The sequence below is a fragment of the Simochromis diagramma genome, unplaced genomic scaffold, assembly GCF_900408965.1.
Source record: "Simochromis diagramma unplaced genomic scaffold, fSimDia1.1 OVJJ01000337.1, whole genome shotgun sequence".
In the NCBI taxonomy this organism is placed as follows: domain Eukaryota; kingdom Metazoa; phylum Chordata; class Actinopteri; order Cichliformes; family Cichlidae; genus Simochromis; species Simochromis diagramma.
The window spans coordinates 2,239,385-2,260,217 of NW_024386982.1; the positions used below are offsets into that span (position 1 = coordinate 2,239,385).

Below are 20,833 nucleotides of genomic sequence, written 5' to 3' on the forward strand. Positions count from 1 at the left end.
TACATAATGTATATTTGCATTATGATATTCATAAGTCACGCAGTGGATTACTGTGTAAACTGGTGTCAGATTGAGTAGAAAACAATCGCAGCATAAGCTACAGTATAGGTTTTGTTGTCCATGTCTTCTTAATGGGACTCTCTAACCTGGCAAAGGATGAATGATGGTGGCTGGGATGGGGGAGGAGAAGTGTTTTCTCCCTATGACCCTCCCTCACTCTCTCTCTCTCACACACATGCATTACCCCTAAATGAAATAGGTAAAATTTGAGTAACCTTCTCTCTTCCTTTTCCTTCTTCTCTCCCGCCGTCCCTCCCTCCCTCCCTCCTGCAGTCTCACTCACACACTCACACTCTGGCTCTCTTCACTGGTGCAGCACAGACAGGCACAACATCTGTCCTGCACGTGAAAAAGGTTGTTTTTTTTTTGTCTTTTTTTTACCATCCAAATATGCTACCTGCTTTGTGCTGAACTCTTGTGCTCGTGTGGGCCAAGGCTGAAAAAAGGGGGTTAGGCAGAGAGGAAGAAATTAAACCAAGGTGGATGATGGCGAAATAATGCAATGCACACAGATTTGTCCGTTTGTAGGTGCCCAGTGAACAGATTCTATGAAAAGCTGTGTGCATCTGCATACATGCAGACATATACTTGCATAGTAAAGTGTTACAACAGCAAAAAAAAAATACATTTTACTATCTTTTGATACTGTTTTTTATGCAAAAATGACAAAATATTACTGAAGGTCCAGCGGATTGTTTTTTTTTTTTGTAATTTCCATTATCAGGAGCAGTCTGTCCTCTGGAGGAAGGAAGGGCTGTGGTTGAAGTCTCTCACAAAAGCAAATGAAAGGCCCCTTTAATGGTCAACTCATTTTCTTTCAACCTCAGTATTCACCCTGTTTGTTTTTTCCCTGCCTTTAGAGCTTGTGCATGTAAGCGTGTTTTGGGCAGAAACTCAGTAATGCTACTACTTTTGCATTCGAAAGCAAACAAACAGAAAACATGCATTTAAAGTGTTGCAGGTCTCCTTAAATTCTTTGTTGTTTCCGAGCCAGCTCTGAAGCTTATCGTACATTGATGAATATCTCAAGCCATGATGATTACCTTGCAAATGGGAAGATAGCTTTTGGCATCTTGTGCAGGCCGTCTAAGTCAAAAGACAGGTGTCCTCACTGAAATGTTTCCAGAAGCTGCAAACAAAATCTATACTGATCCTTAAAAATCACTAAGAAGTGATATTTCCCCAGATGAGTTTAAAGTCTTGAAACTGCACATTGTGTTTTTTATGAATAAGTCATTATTTATCTTTTAAGTAGTAATTAAATCTTTAATAATAAATCCACAAAAAAAGGCCTCCTGTAGTCCACTTTTTTGTTGTTCCACACCTTCTAAAGTGTTGCCTCCTTCTTTCAGGCCCTGCTATTTTACTTTTTTTGTGAGGCTCAATTTGCCAACAGCGCCCTGGCTCAAGGTTGGAGATGGAAATGGAGGAGGAGGGGGAGGCCACCGGCAGTTATGGCAGGGGCCCCTGAAGGGGCAAAAAACGGTCCTAAAGAGTGGGAGGCAGGAATTCCACAAACGCAGCCTGCTAAACATTCAGCTTTCTCTGCTGCAGAAGTGCCCTTTGAAATCCAACTGCAACTGCATTTGGAGGAAGAGGGGGGCAAGAGAAATCAGAGGAGGAGGGGGGGAGGGGGTCTTTAAATTTCCAACAAAAACAGAGGATGGAGGAGAAGAGGCAGAAGAGAAAGAGAGGAAGAGAGCCATAGAAGGGAGTGGGGTGTCTGGTAGAGCGTCTGAAAGGGGGTGCTCCTCCGGGGCCTCACCCCCCACTGTAAGGGACCTCCACCGATTATCCTTCATCTCAGCTTGTCCGTCTTGACCCCACCGACCCCGAGGCCAGCTCCATGTCCCCTTCCCCTTGTGCTCTCTTTTCTACACATGCACACACACACAACCTGGATCCTCATGCAAAAAAAAAAGAAAAAGGAAGAGGGGGGGGGCAATGGGAGAAAATCCAGGCTGATGCGGAGGACAAATGAGAAGGGGGAAGAATGAAGAAAAGAGTGCTTTTCACCACCACTGGTGTGAAATAGAAGTGGGGCAGGGAGATGGGCCGAGGGGGAAGACACATGAAGCACGGTGTGTGGACAGTGCTGCAGGTGTTTCACTCCAAGGATTCAGCATTCAGCAGTGAGGGTGTTCAAATCAATAGCTGCGACATTTGGGCAACATTTGCTTCATTGCTTGGAAGCTTCACACTTTCATTGCCCTTTTTTTTTCTTTCAAATTATATTTTCTACTGATCTGTAAAGCCTTGTTGAAATATGAAAAAAGTGACACAAGTTTCCTCTTTTTGGAGCTTTTGTGAAAACTGCATCGCTGCTGATATTAGCACAGTGACTTTCCATTGGCTTCTTCTAAACTCAGCATGATTCACCGCCTGCATGCAGCACAGAGGAAGCCCCTTTAACATGGTGGTCCCCTCTCAGAGAAACTCATTTGCTCTTCGACATACTCAGTAACTTTCCTCTAGCTGAAAAAAACGTACTCTCCATCCTAACTGAGCTCCATAATGAAACATATAAACTTCTTTCCGCAAACAAAAACATGGGAAAATCCAATGTCGTGCGTGCCTACGTGGAGGACCCCTTATTTGCCCACATGGAGGTAAAAATGGAAAAATCAAGTAGCAGGCTGGACAAACTGTGAGCGTGAATATGTTAGTGCTCCTCGGGTTCTATTTGCAAAGCTGCAGGTGGATGCCTGAATGACACGATGCTGTTTGTGTTGGCTCGGCCCCTAGCTGCACTTTGTGGATGTGACCTACCTGCTTGATTTTTTATTTTTTTTAATGTAAAAAGGCAATCTGGAAAGAATGACAAGCACGGGAGCCACCGTGCATTTGTGTGGTGGACAGAAATCTCTGTAATATTTGGAGGTATTTCTTAAATAGAGACATCTGTGGTGCCGCAGATACACGTCTGATTCTTGAGATGTACTTACCTCTTAACTTAAAAGTGAATTCTGAGGCAGTATTCATGTGTTAAACAACTGAATCTGTGTTCTATCACAGTTACCGACTTTTATTCAGTAGCGGATGCTGATTACACAAAACTCTTCATTTGGTCCTCTTGTTATGGATTTTTATATGTGGCAACATTTTTGATGTATGGAAGCCCGTTTCCGCCACTAAAAAAAAAAAAAAAGGATCCATAACTCAAAATTTCGAGTTATTTTCTCGAAATTTCGAGTTATTATCTCGAAATTTCGAGTTATTTTCTCGAAATTTCGAGTTATTTTCTCAAAATTTCGACATATTAACTCAAAATTTTGAGAAAAGCAACTCGAAATTTCGAGTTAGCGCTGCCAATCAGTAATCTACGTGAATGACGTCATTTCCATGTTACCCGGAAGCTGAAGCCCTCAGCTACAAATGCTACAGCTAAGCTACCGGTATTACATCCAGTCGTGAATGCACAGATTGCTGAGTGTTTTCAGCCTGGCTTCACAAATGATGAAAGCCCTGTGTTATTAGCTGAATCACATGGTGTTACTATCAGCAAACATACTTTAATTTGTTGGGATCCGTTTTTGAGTGCGCGGTCCTGCGCCATATGCTTCCGGGTAACAAGAAAGCGACCTCATTCACGTATATTTTTGATTGGCAGAGCTAACTCGAAATTTTGAGAAAAGTAACTCGAAATTTCGAGTTATATTTCTCGAAATTTCGAGATAATAACTCGAAATTTCGAGAAAATAACTTGAAATTTCGAGTTATGGATACTAGCTTTTTTTTTTTTTTTTAGTGGCGGAAACGGGCTTCCATATTGATGTGTTCATCATTTCAACTGGATTTTTGCACTGAAAATGTCAGAGTCCTCTGAGGGAAGCTAACATCTGCATATGCAGTACATTTTAGAAAAAAAATGTAAAAATCTTTTTCAATTATAAATTTCGTTTATACAGCGCCAAATTACAACAACAGTCGCCTCAAGGCGCTTTAGAGTGTAAGGTAGACTTTAAAGTATACATACAGAGAAAACCCCAACAATCATACGACACCCTATGAGGAAGCACTTTGGTGACAGTGGGAAGGAAAAACTCCCTTTTAACAGGAAGAAACCTCCAGCAGATCCAGGCTCAGGGAGGGGCGGGGCCATCTGCTGTGATTGGTTGGGGTGAGAGAAGGAAGACAGGATAAAGACATGCTGTGGAAGCTGTTTGTAAAGTACACTTTTCTACCACTCCACACTATTACATCCCTCAGGTATACAGATTACTTATAGATGCACATAGCCTGTTCAGTCCAAGTGTGCGATATTTTTAAATCCCAGTCTTATAGTATATATATTTTCAAGATTTGTGTTATTAAATATCATAATAAAAAACAAAAAAAGAGTCTTTAATCTTGAATCTAGAACTGCAGATGACAAAAATGCATACATGCAATATGTGTCCCTGCCTGACGTTCTTTTGTTGTTTGTGTGTTAACTAGCTGCCCCACTAACTTTCATGGCTACATGTTGTTAGTTGAGTTTATGAACTGGACGTTGTCATCTTATTATATTTCTCCAATAAATCAATGAATCTCTGTAAACATGTCCACCTGTTCATCTAATTTTCTTCAAAGCTTCCGTGGACATTATCTCACAACCTCCTTGCATGATTTGAGTTTTGGATAGCAGCAAAAGCCAGTATGGCGGGAAGTTATAAAAAAGCTAGTAATTCTAGCTTCAGCCGAGATAACTGTGTTTCACACACACTGTTTAAAGGGGTTACAAAAATAGAAAGAAAACAAGGAAATAAAACAGCACACATGTTTAAAAGTCCATAACCAAAGTCATTTTTTTCTGTTGAATTACTATAACTAGGCTTTACAATGTAGTACAGAACATGTAATAATAATAATAATAATAATAATATAATCACATCGCAAAAAGTATTTTACAGAGTAACATAACATAGCATGGAGTGAAATAAACAAACTCCTTTTCCCAGTGTTGTTATTAACACTGAGAAAAGTCCCTGTGTTAAATACGAGGATAGTATTTAATTCAGCACTGCTACATTGCCCTCCAATAAACATTAATGTCTGTTTTTCATGGCATGGGTCATAGGATTGTATCCTTTATGATACTACTTAAACGTACAAATGATGTAAGCATTAAAACAGTTATAGAGACTGGGATTGGTATACTGAAAGCCAAATTAAAGGCTGTGCTCTTTTTTTCCTGAGTCGATAATTCCCTGAAGTGTACATTTCCACCAGCGCGGTTTAACTCCTTCTCGCTAGGGGGCGATAGTTTAAAACCAGGAGGTTTGCGGCTACCCGAGTAATCGAGGAAACTCAAGAGATTTCTCTCTGTTGCTAACAGTAGCTAGCCGGATAATCTTCTGAACAGTGCAGCCGTTCTTATTTTGTTGGCCGTTACAGTGTTCGTGTCTGTTTTTCTCTTTAGATTCCAGCGCTCTTGGAATTCGCTGCTAGTGACAAACGTTGAACCTGACAGCGACGGCCAACCTTTTTTTTTTTCTCTCCGCTGGATGTTTGGCCATTCTTGTATTTCTCCCAGGATGTTAGCACATAAGCAAACCAGCTAGCTAGCAAATCTGCTAAAGTAGCCAAATAGCTGCTCTTTCCGGATGCTTTGAATAGCAACGCAGCGGATTTGGGGAGTTTCTAGTCGGCCTTGTATGATGTCAAGCAACCGGCCACAGCAAAGCGCTGCTGGGGCGAGTTCAGTGCCCAGCACAAGTAGCAGCAGCAGCAGTAGTACAGGAGGCACTGGGAATACAAACGGTGGCGGTGGCAGCAGCGCTCCCACAAGTAATGGGAGCACTTCTGGAAATGTTGTGCCCTCACGGACCCTTGCAGCGGCCGGAGAGGGCGGCCTGTCAGTGCCAACTCTGGCCGCCGTGCCGTCAGCCCGGGGCGGCTTAGCTTCTCTCAGCAGACCGTCTGCGTCCTCTGGTAACAGAAAGAGATCCCTGCATCAGGCACCACTGTACAACGGTCTCTTGAATTCATACGAAGATAAAAGCAACGACTTCGTCTGGTTAGTTTTTTATTGCACTCGAGCTTTGGGGTGAGTTCCGTAAAAGTTTGAGAGCTGCAGGATGACCCGGGCTTCTGCTTGTTTTTCAGTCCCATTTGCTTCGAAATGATAGACGAGGCACACATGACGAAGTGCGGGCACAGTTTTTGGTGAGTGTTTGTGTTGTAGAGAGAGTTATGCACAGCAAAGTATTCGACAGTGTCCCAAATGCTGTAGAGCAACAAATGTCACAGACTGAAGGAACGAAGTTCTCTTTAACAAAAGCCAGCTGATTACTTTAAAAAACTTTTGACAGTTTTTTATTTATTTATTTATTTTTTAGTATTTTTGTTCTTGCATTTTGTTTTATTGTTTGGGCATGTTTTAATGTTACGGATGGGCTTCTAGAGGAAGTTCCAAGTAGTCCTGTCCGTCACATCAGTGTTGCTATATTTTAATAACAACATCAAACCCGTGACAATCCAAGTTCTGCACACCAGGCAAGCTTCACTTCTGCTCTGGTCAGACCCAAGAGTTTTTCTGACTCGAAATCTTGCAAAGGCAAGGTTGGTTAAAGCAGTGAGTCTGTTTGGTGTACATTTCTGCGTTTTAGTTTGGGAGTTCAATAAGTAAAAGCAAGCTCAGGGTTAAAACATGTCCAACTAATTTATAATCCTGGTAATTTTCCTTTAGAGGAGGCCACCAATATTGTTTTGTATTCAAGGCGAAAATGAACCCTGAATTCAACTTTTCACTAATGTGGAAAGCCTGTAAAGGCTTCCTGTTTGTTTTGCACAGACAATTAATCAGGATTCATTAGGCTAACATCAAAAAAGTAAGCACAATGGCTTTTTGCCACCAGAATCAGTAAAATCTACTGGAAAGAGTGTTATTTTGATCGATAATGAAATGACGGATATTTAATTTAGTCTAAAATAGAAGAGACTTATATTTTATTTAAGCACATTTTCTTTTAATTCTAGAAAGTAAATGATTGAACTAAGTCATCCACACTGCATTTTGATAAGAAGCAAAAAGGAAAAGGTTGTGTGCTGAAAGTCAAAGTAAGGGAATTACTGCACAACAGATTCTGGCACAGAGGTCATTTCATCTCGGTTATGTTGTTTCAATGACAAGATGAGCCAAAATTGAATTTCAAGCGCAGCTCTATAATATACTAAAACACAGTGACAGTGTGACTGTCAGTATTGAACTGCAAAGCTGGTTGTAGTAATCTAAAAACAAAAAACCCCAAACAGCAAAAATATGAACAAGTTTTTAATGACAGTAAATGGTTTAAAGCTGAATATAAGCCTGTAGACTCTTCAGCAAAGTTATGGGAAAGCTTAACGTGATTACTTGTAATCCACAGTTGGCTCAGTGTTCTTTATGCCTGTTGTGTTTGCTTTCAGTAATTCTCATTTCTTGTTTTTCAGTGCTCATAATAAACATGACCAAAGATCCAAGTAATAAGATCAGCGCATTAGCAAGTTATGCCTCAGTTTGAGATAGTTTGTCTACTCTCTGGTGATGTCGGTGTGAGCAGATATCCTTAACAGGATCAGAGCGCTGGCTTTGATCAAACCTGTTTTTGAAGGTCACATATAATCAGAAGAAGACCCAGTATGGGATGAATAAAGATTATTTTGACTATGAATCGTTTAAAGCTAATCTTGTAAGATCTTGGATTGAAATGTGGAGCTGGATATATCCATAATATTTATCTGTTCTCTCTCCATCCTGCAGTTTCAAGTGTATCCGCCAGAGTCTGGAGGACAGCAACAGATGTCCCAAGTGTAACTATATTATCGATAACGTGGATCAGGTCTACCCAAACTTTCTTGGTGGGTATTTTGAATTGGAGGGTTTTTTGTTTTGTTATGTTTTGGGTTTTTTCTAACAGTCAGCTGATCAGCTCCTACACGAATCATTTTTCTCAGAGCTTTTCATTTTAACTTGGACATTAAAATGTAGCTGTTATGGCAATTTTGCACTTCATGGTTTTTAAAATCACAATATTTGAATTGATTTGTCTTTAGCTCATAATCAGTACTAAAATGAGACTTTCGTATTTGAATGAAGTCAAAATTGAAAGTTTTGTGTCATAAATGGGCCAAACAAAAATCTAAGGAAACACTTTGTGTAGGTATTTAAATGCATGATGATAAAGATGTCGCTGCCACTTTTCTTTTATTCATCACAAGTAAAATGTGTTGTTCCTTAGCTGTGACAATGTCTTTTTCTTTGTCATATACTTACTCCACCGGTTCTCCTCTCTTATTTATCCCTTGTCTACAACTTCCTCTGTCCCGCCTCACCACATCCCAGTAAATGAACTGATCCTTAAACAAAAACAGAGGTCAGAAGAGAAGAGGCTAAAGTTAGATCATCCAGTGAGTACAGCATGTTCTGAAACTGATTCCATTTCTTTCTCTCCTTGTTAAGATGTCAAGCATCTTAAAAATATGTTTTGTTACTTGTAACTGATCAGTGTCTCTGACCTTCAGAATGGGTCTCGGTGGCAGGTCTTCCAGGATGTTTTGAGTCCTGATCAGGAGAACTTGGACCTGGCAAATGTCAACCTGATGCTCGAGCTGCTGCTTCAGAAGAAGAAGCAGCTGGAAGCGGTAAGTGAGAGGCTGATCTGTGCATTTCTTTGTTTTTGTTTCACTTTTTTAGCTCTTTAGCTTTTCATGGGTTTCAGTGGAGGGTTTTTTTTTTCTTTAAAATGATGTAAAGTTTGTTAATGCAATCCGTGCAAACCGAGGAGGTTAATAATTAATGGCTATTAAGTCATGAAACTGATCACATGATCAGAGCTTGTAGATATAGATCTTGTAGGTTTCAGTGAAAAATGCACAAGATGCAGTGAAGAGACAGAATTACAAAGGGTTAATTATTTCAGCACTGTACTGGTCTGTTGTGGTGAAGAGAGAGCTGAGTGTAAAAGCGAAGCTCTCAATTTACCGGTCGATCTACGTCCCTACCCTCACCTATGGTCACGAGCTGTGGGTAGTGACCGAAAGAAGGAGATCGCGAATACAAGCGGCAGAAATGAGCTTCCTCCGAAGGGTGGCTGGCCTCCCTTAGAGATGGGGTGAGAGGTTTGGCCATTCGGGAGGGGCTCAGAGTAGAGCCGCTGCTGCTCCACATCGAAAGGAGCCAGCTGAGGTGGTTCGGGCATCTGACAAGGATGCCTCCTCGGCGCCTCCTGGGTGAGGTTTTCCAGGCATGTCCCACCGGGAGGAGTCCCCGGGGCAGACCCAGGACACGCTTGAGAGATTATCTCTCTGGCCTGGGAACGCCTTGGTGTTGCCACAGACAAGCTGGAGGAGGTGGCTGGGGAGAGGGAGGTCGGGGCTTCTCTGCTTGGGCTGCTGCCCCCGCGACCCGGCCCTGGATAAGTGGAAGAAAATGGATGGATGGATAATTATTTCAGCAAAAAGTCAAAGTGAATTTTTGCTGATAGCTTGTTAATCCTTTTACAAGTTTTCTAAATTTATTCTTTAAATGTTATCACAAGGTTGTCACAGTGGAAAACAATCAGTAATATAAAACATAATGGAAATGTTTTAATGTCCACTTTTTGTTCTGGAAAGACAACAAATGAAATTTATGACGTCCAGTTAAGACCTTGTTGTTTTGGAGGCAGTGGGTTCTGATCCGTTTAATCTGAAACAAACAGAAGTTGTGTAATATTCTGAGTTTCTGATGACATTGATCGACGTGTAGCGCAATAATGTGTTTGCTGTCGAGGTCATCATTGTATCAGACCGCACTATTGAGGTGTTCCCTCTTACAGAATGTGACAAACATTTAATAATAATAATAATAATTAATAATAATGGATTGCATTTATATAGCGCTTTTCTGGCCCCCTCAAAGCGCTCCAATACAGCAGGATGTCCATCACATTAAATGCGTCACTCTGTCAGACTCCCTGGCAGAAAGAAGTTCTTTTGGGTTGCGTTAGACTTCAGATGTTGATAATAAATCAGGCATTGTATGTGTATATAGTACTGGTAGCAATGGTAAAGATGTTGCTTTTGTCAGAAGGTTTCTGGGCAGTTTCACACATCCTTTTTTGTTTTGTTTTTGTCAGTTTACTTGACATAAAAAGAGAAGTAGGACTTTACATCCTTAGATTTCATCAGCGCTATCTAAGACTTGCATTGATGATGAGATGTAAAATCCAGGCCAGTTTTGAAATGGGAGCCTTTGTCTTTGAATTGCAAGTATGGATGCTACAAACACGTCTTTCAGATTTTCAGATGGCGCTACATGACGCCTTGAGCTTTCTCGCTGTCAAGCACATGCTCGTCTTTCTGTTTCTTTTTCACACAAACACATGTCGTGTGTCACTGTTTGACTGTCATACAAACAGACAGACTCACACAAGAGCTAGCCCAGTAATTCAGCTAATTGGTGTCTGTCCAAGCTAGTTCAGAAATAAGGGCTCCATAGTTAGCTGTGATATTGTATATAGTTAATGGTCTTCCTTTGCCTTGCTGCTTATTCTGTATACACTCATTGCTGATTGATTGTTAGCATGTGTGTGATAATTTGCCTCTGGACATATTTCATATCTGATTGGGCTTGTTTTTGTTTAGCCTGTCATTCTTCTTATTTAATCAGTTCTGATTTACCAGTTTTGGATTCCATGTAGATATTTCATATCAGTCTAATTTAGGTCCCTGCCACTTAACTGTGTATTTTTGATGTTTTGTTAGTATTCCTCCTGTGTTTACTGTTGTTACTCAGCTATCCAAACCTTAAATATAATCCAAAAAACATCAACATGTTAGATTTAATCGTCAGCGAATCTTAGTCTCCGTCTTAAATGTCAGCATCAGTCAGTGTGGGTGTGGTGGTGCTTTTCAGTCCTTGAGATGTTTGCTTTGGAGCTACTCCTTGGTTTTCATTGAAGATTAAGTAGAATTGAATAGAAATAGTCAGATATTATCTCCATCTGAAACCTATGACATGCTTTCAAAGAACACAGTTGTCATCAGTATTTGCCTAACAGCCAGAGGCCCTTAGGTTTGGTGTTCTTGAGCATTTTCATGGTTCGATTGAAGGTTAACCAGAGGAAAGCGTTTACCACAGTGTTTGGATCAAAAATGGTTAAATATTCAAATGAATATAAAACTCAATTCTGATATGTTCACACTCGAAGCCTGAAGTGTTTAAAGTTGTTAAAATATTCTATCACAGATGTATCAGCTTACGTTTTTTTGGAAAATGGTATCATTTCTTTACTTTAATATATAAATATATAAATATAGATAGATAGTTGGTTGGTGAAATGACAGATATTTAACAGGGTCGCTTGGTAAAATATTGGTTAAAGTCTAAGATATAACAGACTTATATTTATTTAAGCACATTTTCTTTTAATTCTACAAAGTAAATGATTGAACTAAGTCATCCACACTCCTTTTTAATAAGAAGCTAAAAATAAGGAAAACGTGCTGAAAGTCAAAGTAAGGGAATCGCTGCAAAAAAAGATTCTGGCACTGAAGTTGTTGTTTGTGTTGTTTCAGTGACAAGATGAGCCAAAGTTAAAATTGAAATTAAAGCACAGCTTATAATATACTAAAACACACAGTGACAGTGGGACTGCCAGTCGAACATTGTTGGCTGCTGAGGTGTGATGTGCAACCTGCTGCATAGTGTGGAGTCTTTTTTTTTTGCAGTGCACTTAAAGAAGGAAAAGAAAAGCTCAATGTGACTGTGGGCTTTTTTTGGGAGGGGGAGGAGTCGATCAGGTAATTTGTTGCTAACGCCAAGTTAAAGTTAAGTAAATGTAAACATTAGCTTTGGGCTAGTCCACAGTTGTGGAAACACGGGTGAGAATTTAGTTGAACGACAGCATATTCACCAAAACAAGCTACATTCACTGGCCGGAGTAGTTTGTGTGTGAACCTTTTCATGACGGGATCCTTCCCCGTTCTGCACAGCACTGCTTTCATTTCCTGTAGCTGGGATGGAAGTAAAGCCAAAGACGAAAGTACAACGAAAATGATAAATCACAAGCTTTAGAACTACTGTTATTATTTTGTGCCTTTCTGAGGATGAAAGCTAGTGTTGAACTGAGAACAAATGATATCTCGAGTGTCTTTTCAGCAGATCAGCAAAACTATTCTGTGATTTCAAGTAATACTTGATTATGTAAGCTGTCCATATCTCCACTAGGAATCCCAGGCAGCTCAGAGACAGATCCTCATGGAGTTCCTTAAAGAAGCCAGGAGAAACAAGAGAGAGGTACGCTGCACAAATTTCCCACACAAAGCTGACACGGTGCTGAGAAAAGAGCAGTATTTGTAATGGCTGACGCCCAGCTTTGTGTCAGTCCACCAGAACTCGTTAAATGTTTGTAGGTGTTAACAAAGGCAAGCGCGTTCAGTTGTGTTTTTGGTTTTGTTGGCAGCAACTAGAGCAACTGCAGAAAGAGCTCAACTTCCTCGAAGAAGACATCAAACGTGTTGAGGTAGGTAAACTGACAAAGCGCAGTCCAAAGATGGATTGCTGTGCCCTCATTCACGTGTTCTCTTGTGAAAATACGGGGGAACAGAATGCATGATTATAAAAACATATGCTGTGAAATCACAAAACCCTGGGGCCGCTCATCATCACAGCTTGAGATGGACAAACAAGTTATGTTGGTGTCATTTTCCAGGAAATGAGTGGGCTGTACTCTCCTGTGATGGAGGCTGAGTGTACTGTGCCTAATGTGGAAGCTCCCTCTCCAGCACCCAGGTAATGCCGCATAATAAATGTGTCTATGCAGAACATAATAACACCATATTCACCTTGTTCGTTTACCAAAACAGAAGCTCGTCACGAGCACAGATGTGTGCTTGCTCACGAAAACGTTTTGCCTTTTGCTCTACAACAGCTGCTTTGTCTGTGTGGAACAAAGCCAGTGCATACAGTCGAGATGCCAGAGGCTTCAGCAGTCGCTGTGTGGTGTGACTTACTCCACGTCTTGTGTGTTTGTTTCTGTGTTGAGCAGTTGCAGTAGTATTATAGACCAACCCGACTACAACCAGCCTCCAGGATTTGGTGGAGCAGCCCAGGTACAGCGGAGAGATTTATTTATTTAAAAAAAACAAATTAGCTTGGAGTAAAAACTGTTTCAGACAGGATGAAGTAACGGGCTGCACCAAGGCCCAGTAAAAGATCATTTTACTGGGGTTATAACTGTAAATCCAGCAAAGCTTTAATATCTGGAGCTGGAAATGGCTGGTGCGTTTTAATAAGGGGGCCTGTCAAGTTTAGATGTAGCTTTTTAACACAAATGTATTTGGAGGAAAATTATAAATACACTCTGAGGTTTCTGGCACTGCCTTCACTTTGCTCTTGGGACTGTTTCCTCAGGGAAAACGTCAGACCTGGTACAACAGCACCCTGGCGTCAAGAAGAAAGAGGCTCACAGCTCATTTTGAGGATCTAGAGCAGTGCTACTTCTCCAGCAAAATGTCCCGCATCACAGGTGCTGTTGTTGAGGGTTTAGACTGCTGTGATCAGATCATTTTTATGGCGTTTTCATTTGCACACAGTTGGAAAACTGGTATTATTTCTTAAAGCAGGGCATCTGTGTTTAAGCTCTTAGTTATGGGCAACGACTCCATTTGGTTTTTTTCCACAATGTGTATAATTCACAAATGCTCTGTTAACTGTGTGCGTGTTGTTTTCAGATGAGGGCAGGAACCTGAATCAGCTGGATGATTTCATGGAGTGTTTGTCAAAGTTCACTCGCTATAACTCTGTGCGGCCGCTGGCCACCCTGTCATACGCCAGTGACCTCTATAATGGCTCCAGTATCGTGTCTAGGTATAAAAAAGAAACGTTTGATTTACGTTTGACCGGACATCATCTTTTAGTTGTTTCATGACATTTTACCGTGTGTGTGATGAGCCCAATCACTGTCTTTCACCGTATTTTCCTTTGTTTCAGTATTGAGTTTGACCGAGACTGTGACTACTTTGCCATCGCTGGCGTAACCAAAAAGATCAAGGTGTTTGAGTACGGCACTGTGATCCAGGATGCAGTGGACATCCACTACCCTGTCAACGAAATGACTTGCAATTCCAAAATCAGGTGAAGGAAACTGATAAATGCATTTCCTCTAATGCCGATCTCTTAGTAATCCACGTGAACACATGTTGAGTCACGTGTATGGATGCAAAATCTACAGGATGCTTTTTTCCAAAATTGTGACTGTAAAAAAACTAATCATACAGTTCATGAAAAGAAATGATAACTTAGTTTGTAGTGAAATAAGCAGCGCCAAACTCGAATATTTCAAGTTCCTGTTGTCTGTTGCAGCTGTATCAGCTGGAGCAGTTATCACAAAAACCTCCTGGCCAGCAGTGACTATGAGGGAACTGTTATTTTGTGGGATGGATTCACAGGCCAGAGGTCCAAAGTCTACCAGGTGTGATGCTTGGAGCGCAGCTTCATTACGTTAGGCATTGCATTAGTAATGATGGCTTTTTAAGGTTTCCTCTGCTTCCTTTCCAGGAACATGAAAAAAGGTGTTGGAGTGTAGACTTCAATCTCATGGACCCAAAGCTTTTAGCCTCAGGTTCTGATGATGCTAAAGGTAAGAGAGGGATGCAATATCTAAAAATAATGTTCCCACCATGTATCAGCCCTTATATTTTTTTTTATGCATGCTCTTTTCTTCTTCTTCTTCTTCAGTCAAGTTGTGGTCAACTAATCTTGACAATTCAGTGGCTAGCATTGAGGCTAAGGCTAACGTCTGCTGTGTTAAATTCAGCCCAACCTCCAGATATCATCTGGCCTTCGGTTGTGCAGGTGAGATGGAAATTGAAGATTTTCATGTGTGATTTATCTTGTTTGTTGTTACTTTAGTCTTGGTTGTGGAAAAGCAAAGATTTTGAGATAAAATTGTCTTAAACCTTAAGCCAGGGTGATGTCGAAAAGCTCTGCCAAAATGCCAAAATCAAGTGCAAACATAGAACTGGACTTTCATTGGGCGAAAGCAGCTCAGAAGCTTTTGATTACACCGCATAGGTTGTACCAAAACCTTGTAACTGTGTAAACCTTGCATCTAAGGACACTTCAAGTGTCATTGAAGCTGGTGTAGCAGCAGGTTTAAATGTGAAGGTGCAGTGTCTGACGTCCGCCTGCATTTGGTTGGTATTTACTATGAGAAGTTAAGTCCAGACTAAATAAGGGGGAAACAGATTTTACTCTACCCAGCTGTCTCCCTTCAGCCAGACAAACCTGGAGTGTTGTTGTTGTTGATTTTTCTCTCACATCACTGTGGTTTCTTTGTTGTCAGCTACATTTCTTCACCCGGCACTGACTCTTGTGGTCCAGAAAAACTGCTGAATACCTTATTCATTAGTCCCCCAAAGGAGATATAACGTTGTAAGAAATATTTGGTTATACACAGAAACACTGTAACACTGGATGAGCAGAGCGTACAAGCGTTATCCAGAAGTATCTTGCTGCGGCTTTATCCAACTTCCTGTGTCTCAACGACAAAGCCTTCTCAGCTTAGAGAAGGAAACTGCTCCTCGGCCTTGTAGATGGTTTAGTGTCTGGAGTAGCACTGGGTTATCAAAGTAAGCAAGCAGACATGGAAAGCCATTCTGCATTTGAATTTAAACTGCACGAAGTCCAAATTTAACTGCACTTTTCTAAATGCTGTGGTGGCTCCTAAATGGAGCTGATCTAAGACTTGTTTTAATCTACGATTTTCCTCATGTTTCCCATCTGAACACATGCTAAACTTTGCTTTCTTCTCTTAGACCACTGTGTTCACTACTATGATCTCCGCAACACTAAGCAGCCAATCATGGTGTTCAAAGGCCACAGGAAGGCCGTCTCCTATGCCAAGTTCGTCAACGGAGAGGAAATTGTTTCTGCGTAAGTACATCTGTCGGCTTTGCATTTCCATTTAATATCTGAAAGGTTTCTTTTTCCTGCAAAGGAAAATATTCTGTAAAACCTGTTACGGTGTACTTTCTGCTTATAATATCATAAAGAAGCTGTCTAATGTAAACTGGGTTAAAGAGAGCATGAAACACTAAATGTATAAAGGCTAATTTACATCGTGGAGCCCTCAAAAACTGACATGGATGTAACTCTGTCTGTGAAGCTGGATTTAAGAAACAAGTTATAAAAATGACATTTGCATAATTACTGAAACTAGCACCGCTGCCGAACAATGGAGAATCTTTCTACACACAGAGTAGAAATCCTGATCCTTGAATCCTGATAAAATGAAAATGCTGGACTTGGCCCCAGTGGGTTATCACGCCATATCATCTAAGGCCCACCGGTTCCACATTGATCATTTCTTTCTGCACTATTGTCCTCAGTTCGACGGACAGTCAGCTGAAGCTGTGGAATGTCAACAAACCTCACTGCCTGCGCTCCTTCAAGGGTCACATCAACGAGAAGAACTTTGTGGGCCTGGCCTCAAACGGAGACTACGTTGCCTGTGGTGAGCAGTTACTTCAAAGAAGACATTACTGTCAAATTGTCTGTGTTGTATCACTCCCTCAGTGGGAGAAACGATAACATGCTTACATTCCATAAATACTTGTGTTTGTGTGTGTGTGTACAGGCAGTGAGAACAACTCCCTGTATCTGTACTACAAAGGACTTTCCAAGACACTGTTAACATTCAAGTTTGACACAGTGAAGAGCGTTCTGGACAAGGATAAGAAGGAGGACGACACCAACGAGTTTGTCAGTGCTGTCTGCTGGAGGGCCCTGCCTGATGGAGTGAGCTCACCTCTATACTCAGTAACATTGTCATTGACTGCACTTTGAAGGGTGCACTACAAAGCGATATTAATGGGTTAGTGAGGTCTGTCAAGTCAGGTAAAAAGGTGGCTTTCTTTTTCCTTAGTTAGATCACCATGGTAACAAATGTCCTAGGAGCTTGAAATGAGAAGGCGACTGGTCTTTTTTTAAGGTTTTGAAGACATTTCAACTCTCGTCCAAGAGCCTTCTTCAGTTCTAAAACCAAAGGTTGCAAAACCTAGTTGGGGGTTGTACCCTTAGGCCAGGGGTGGGCAACTCCAGGCCTTTGAAGGCCGGTGTCCTGCAGGTTTTAGATCTCACCCTGGGTCAACACACCTGAATCAAATGATTAGTTCATTACCAGGCCTCTGGAGAACTTCAAGACATGTTGAGGAGGTCATTTATCCATTTGAATCAGCTGTGTTGGATCAAGGACACATCTAAAACCTGCAGGACACCGGCCCTCGAGGCCTGGAGTTGCCTACCCCTGCCCCGCCTTCATCTGTGAGTGTAGTTGTAGGTTTTGTTGAGCCAGCTAACCCAAAGAGCCAGCTTTGTTGGGACACCACACCCATAGTTTGCGGTCATAGAACTGAGACGGTGTCAGTCACACCTTAAAATCCTGACACTCTGAGAAAGAATACATCTGGAGTTTCTCACACTTTCTTGCAAAGGATTGTTGTTTTCAGATCACACAGAATATTGTTCAAGTGTTGAGTATTAATCTACAGGTAATTAACTATCTGTGCTCTAAGTGTTACCTTTTGTTTTTCAGGAGTCAAATGTATTAATCGCTGCCAACAGTCAAGGAACAATTAAGGTTTGTATCATCTGTACAAAACACGCCAACAAGCACAGGCCTACTGCAGCACTCAGACTGGTGTCATAGAGGGTACTGGACCTTTGTTTGAAAACATGACATTTACATTGTAATCACGGCTGCAGCCAATTCATGTTCTGTCCTTTTAGTTGACTCATTTCTGGTATTTTAATGAGGCCGTCTGAAGAAAAACTTTTGTAAGAGCGCGATCAGGATACAAAAGTGTGAAGCCAAATACTAATAAGACATGAATAACACAAAATTTGGTTGGATATATTGGATATATAGATCTGATATTTATATTGTCGTATTTTGCTGTGTTCATTGTTGCATTCATTTTGTGCTCTGCAGATGGCTGTAGACGCTCACTGACAATTTGACCAGAAATGTCAAATTTCTTTAAGATTCTCCATAAGACACATTCCTGGCAATATCCCAGGGATGAATTAGGAATAACTGTTTAAACACGCTCACAAATAAAGATAAATCCTTGTGCATCTGATCCAATTCAAGCCTGCTTGTCTGCTGTGTAATCGTGTTTAATCTTCCACATCTGAAGTCCAAATGTCACCTCACTGGCTTCTGTTTGGAATCAAAGTACACACACAAAATATATCTAAAGAAATTATTTTTGTAATATTTTCATGAACTGTGCAGTGTGGTAGCAGTGATTTCAGCTCTGCATTAGTGATGTGCCACGCTAGTCTGGGTGAACTTTTGACCCTTTTAAAAATGCCTCGTTATACAGTCCAACTGCTATATGTTAATTATTTTTGTGGTTCCTGCCTTTTGTCGTTTTATTATTATTTAGCTGTTGGAGAGGAGCTTTAATTCATTGCTTTTTCCCGTAACAACAAGAGGTCACAGGTGTGCGTTCTCTCTGCACAGGTACTCGAGCTCGTCTGAAGACGTGCAGTTCCTTCAGCAGGTGTTGGAGCTTTGACTCGTGATGCAGGGAGGCTGCCAGGCTGAGTAGCAACTGGAGATCTGAAATTGTCTCTTATTATTTTTTTCCTCTTTTTCTTTACTTTTTTTTTTTTTTTTATGAGCTTATGTTTTTGGACAGCGGCAAAGACTATGGACCAGCAGGAGAAGATGTGCTGCTGTTTTATTTGGGCACAAAGTAAAACAAGAGACTTTAGAAAGCAGTTTTGTTTCTTTTGAGCGAGGTTTTATTGGCTACAATAGAACACCTCTTTATGGTTTTAGGTCAAATCAAAACCTTTACTTTTTAATTAAGCTGCTGTTCTCCGGAATACATCCAGCCAAACGCTAAAAGTGCGATGCATTTCCTCCTTTTAAAGGCCAAAGCACAAGACGAAGTGACATGCAAAAATCTTCAAATGAAGCTTTTAAATCTCCTTTTGTTTGTCAGTGTCCAGCCCCCTGCACCTTTCTTTTTTGTGTAGCTTTTGCGTTCTCTCAGATTTGGGGGGAAAAACATTTTTAATAAACCTGACTTCCATCCTGTCAGACGTATCACTGGTTTCTTTTCTGGTTTACGAGTGCAGAACGTGAGAAGTTGAGTGAACTGAAATGAGAAGCGCCTCTCTGTGCTGATATTTCTGTTTACCGTCAGAACAAAACGAAACTCAAAGCTTTTGTCTGCAATCACAACTCTCATGTAACTTCCGGCACTGGTCTGCAGTGTCGTGCAGAACTGGACTTTTTTTTTTTTTTTTTTTTTTATGGGTGAACTATTGGTTGCTTGTTGGAAATAAAACCTTGCAGAATCTGTTCTTTTAAAGTAGCAATGGAATCGTTCTTCACATACTGTAGGTATCATCTGAGCTGAGCTGCATTGTAACTTCAGTTTCTGTGGAGCAAGACCTGCCTATTTTATGATAAGTGAGAGAGGTGTTTTGTATTTGTATTACTGAATAAATTATTTCGAAACACTTGGCATGTTGGTTCTTTTTCTCTCTCTCTCTCCATATGATGACATAATTGTATTCTTTTAGGTGATCTGTGTATAAAACTGTGATGGGTTAGTTGATCGGAATTGCAAGAAACGTTCTTGGTTATGGACAAGGTGCTTTTTCAGTCAGTGCTGGGACTCTGGGGACACTGTAGTCCTCCAGATGCCATCGATGCAATGGCACCCTTAAACTCTTGTTTAAATCCCCTTGAAAAATTGCGCTCTCCTTGGGTTCACTTCGTGGTTTTCACTTGGTGTCCTATAAAATAAGCATTTACAGCATGGGGCTTTGCATCTTTCTTTTAATAAATTAGGGCAACAAAAGAAAAAAGCTGTTTCAAAGAGGCTCGGGTAAATAGACTGGTTCTTATATAGCACTTTTTCTATTCTATCTGATCACTCAAAGTGTTTTGTACAACATGCTTCATTCATACAGATTCTATGTCAAATTTACATGCACCTTGGGGTTAGTATTTTGCCCAAGGATGCAGCCAGAGATTGAACCACCAGCCTTCCAATTAATAGTTGACCCTCTCTACCTCCTGAGCTACAGCCATCAGGTGGGACTGTCTGTTCAGATTTCATGGTTTCGTATAGTGTATACTGTGCTGGCCTGCGTTTTTATCTGTTAAAACTCAAAAACTGACTGCTCAGTTTGGGCAGCATACATTCAGATTTGAGGTTTTGAGTAAACAAATTTCAAGTAGGTCTAATCTACCTCTGCAAACCTTATGAAAGTTATATTCAGCATCATAGAAAAGGCAAAGTTGTACATTAGGTGGAAATGTGGAACTGTCTTGCTGAGGGGAAACTAGTTCTTCATTTCAGGCTTTGCAGTGGGCCTTGCAAGCCAGACGGGCCCTGTAACAGTGTGTTCTTTCTTTCATATCAGTTGATCTGATTTTTCAGTTCCTATTAGATTCAGAATGACACAGCACACACTGTTCCTACTTCCCAGCCTTGGGAGTTCATATTTAATATAGGCACCCTTAGTTATCTTGGAAATTGTATAAGATTCCTGATATTTCTGGATTCAGATGTTAAGTAGGCTGTTTTCAAAAACTTGATGTTTTGGGGTAACTCAACCTCTATAAAAAACAAAAACAAAAAACAACCATTTACTCACTTTTGTAATAAATATTATAGAACATTTATTACAAAGTTATTTTCTAGCAAACAACAAATTTACGTTTAATACAACATTTTGTAAAAATGTTTTGGCTTATTTATTTTAAATATTTTCTACGTAGAAATATGCATTACGTTGTAC

At 40.7% G+C, this 20,833-nt stretch overlaps 1 protein-coding gene across 3 annotated transcripts; it reads left to right on the forward strand.

Annotated features, from left to right (window-relative positions):
• The first annotated feature begins 5,319 nt into the window (after nt 1-5,319).
• cop1 (COP1 E3 ubiquitin ligase) lies at nt 5,320-19,548 on the forward strand. 3 transcript variants are annotated; one of them, XM_040039590.1, is made up of 20 exons: nt 5,320-6,058; nt 6,148-6,207; nt 7,784-7,881; nt 8,366-8,430; nt 8,563-8,664; nt 12,233-12,301; nt 12,468-12,527; nt 12,717-12,796; nt 13,050-13,116; nt 13,418-13,532; nt 13,738-13,873; nt 13,997-14,140; nt 14,369-14,477; nt 14,564-14,645; nt 14,744-14,860; nt 15,823-15,940; nt 16,396-16,520; nt 16,644-16,804; nt 17,601-17,645; nt 18,534-19,548. In XM_040039590.1, exons 1-20 carry the CDS (start codon nt 5,697-5,699, stop codon nt 18,549-18,551), a joined length of 2,133 nt encoding a protein of 710 aa, XP_039895524.1. In that variant the 5' UTR covers nt 5,320-5,696; the 3' UTR covers nt 18,552-19,548. The 3 variants fall into 3 exon arrangements, with proteins under 3 accessions (XP_039895524.1, XP_039895521.1, XP_039895522.1); XM_040039587.1 differs by having other exon boundaries at nt 5,321-6,058; nt 8,545-8,664; XM_040039588.1 differs by having other exon boundaries at nt 5,324-6,058; nt 8,545-8,664; nt 13,053-13,116.
• The last annotated feature ends 1,285 nt before the right edge of the window (nt 19,549-20,833 follow it).

Bases quoted from the DNA above. Each gene is read 5' to 3' on its own strand.
- cop1 (XM_040039587.1), top strand. From the start codon at position 5,697: ATGATGTCAAGCAACCGGCCACAGCAAAGCGCTGCTGGGGCGAGTTCA. The intron at 12,302-12,467 runs GTACGCTGCACA...TTTTGTTGGCAG, and splicing joins CCAGGAGAAACAAGAGAGAG to CAACTAGAGCAACTGCAGAA. The intron at 13,874-13,996 runs GTATAAAAAAGA...CCTTTGTTTCAG, and splicing joins GGCTCCAGTATCGTGTCTAG to TATTGAGTTTGACCGAGACT.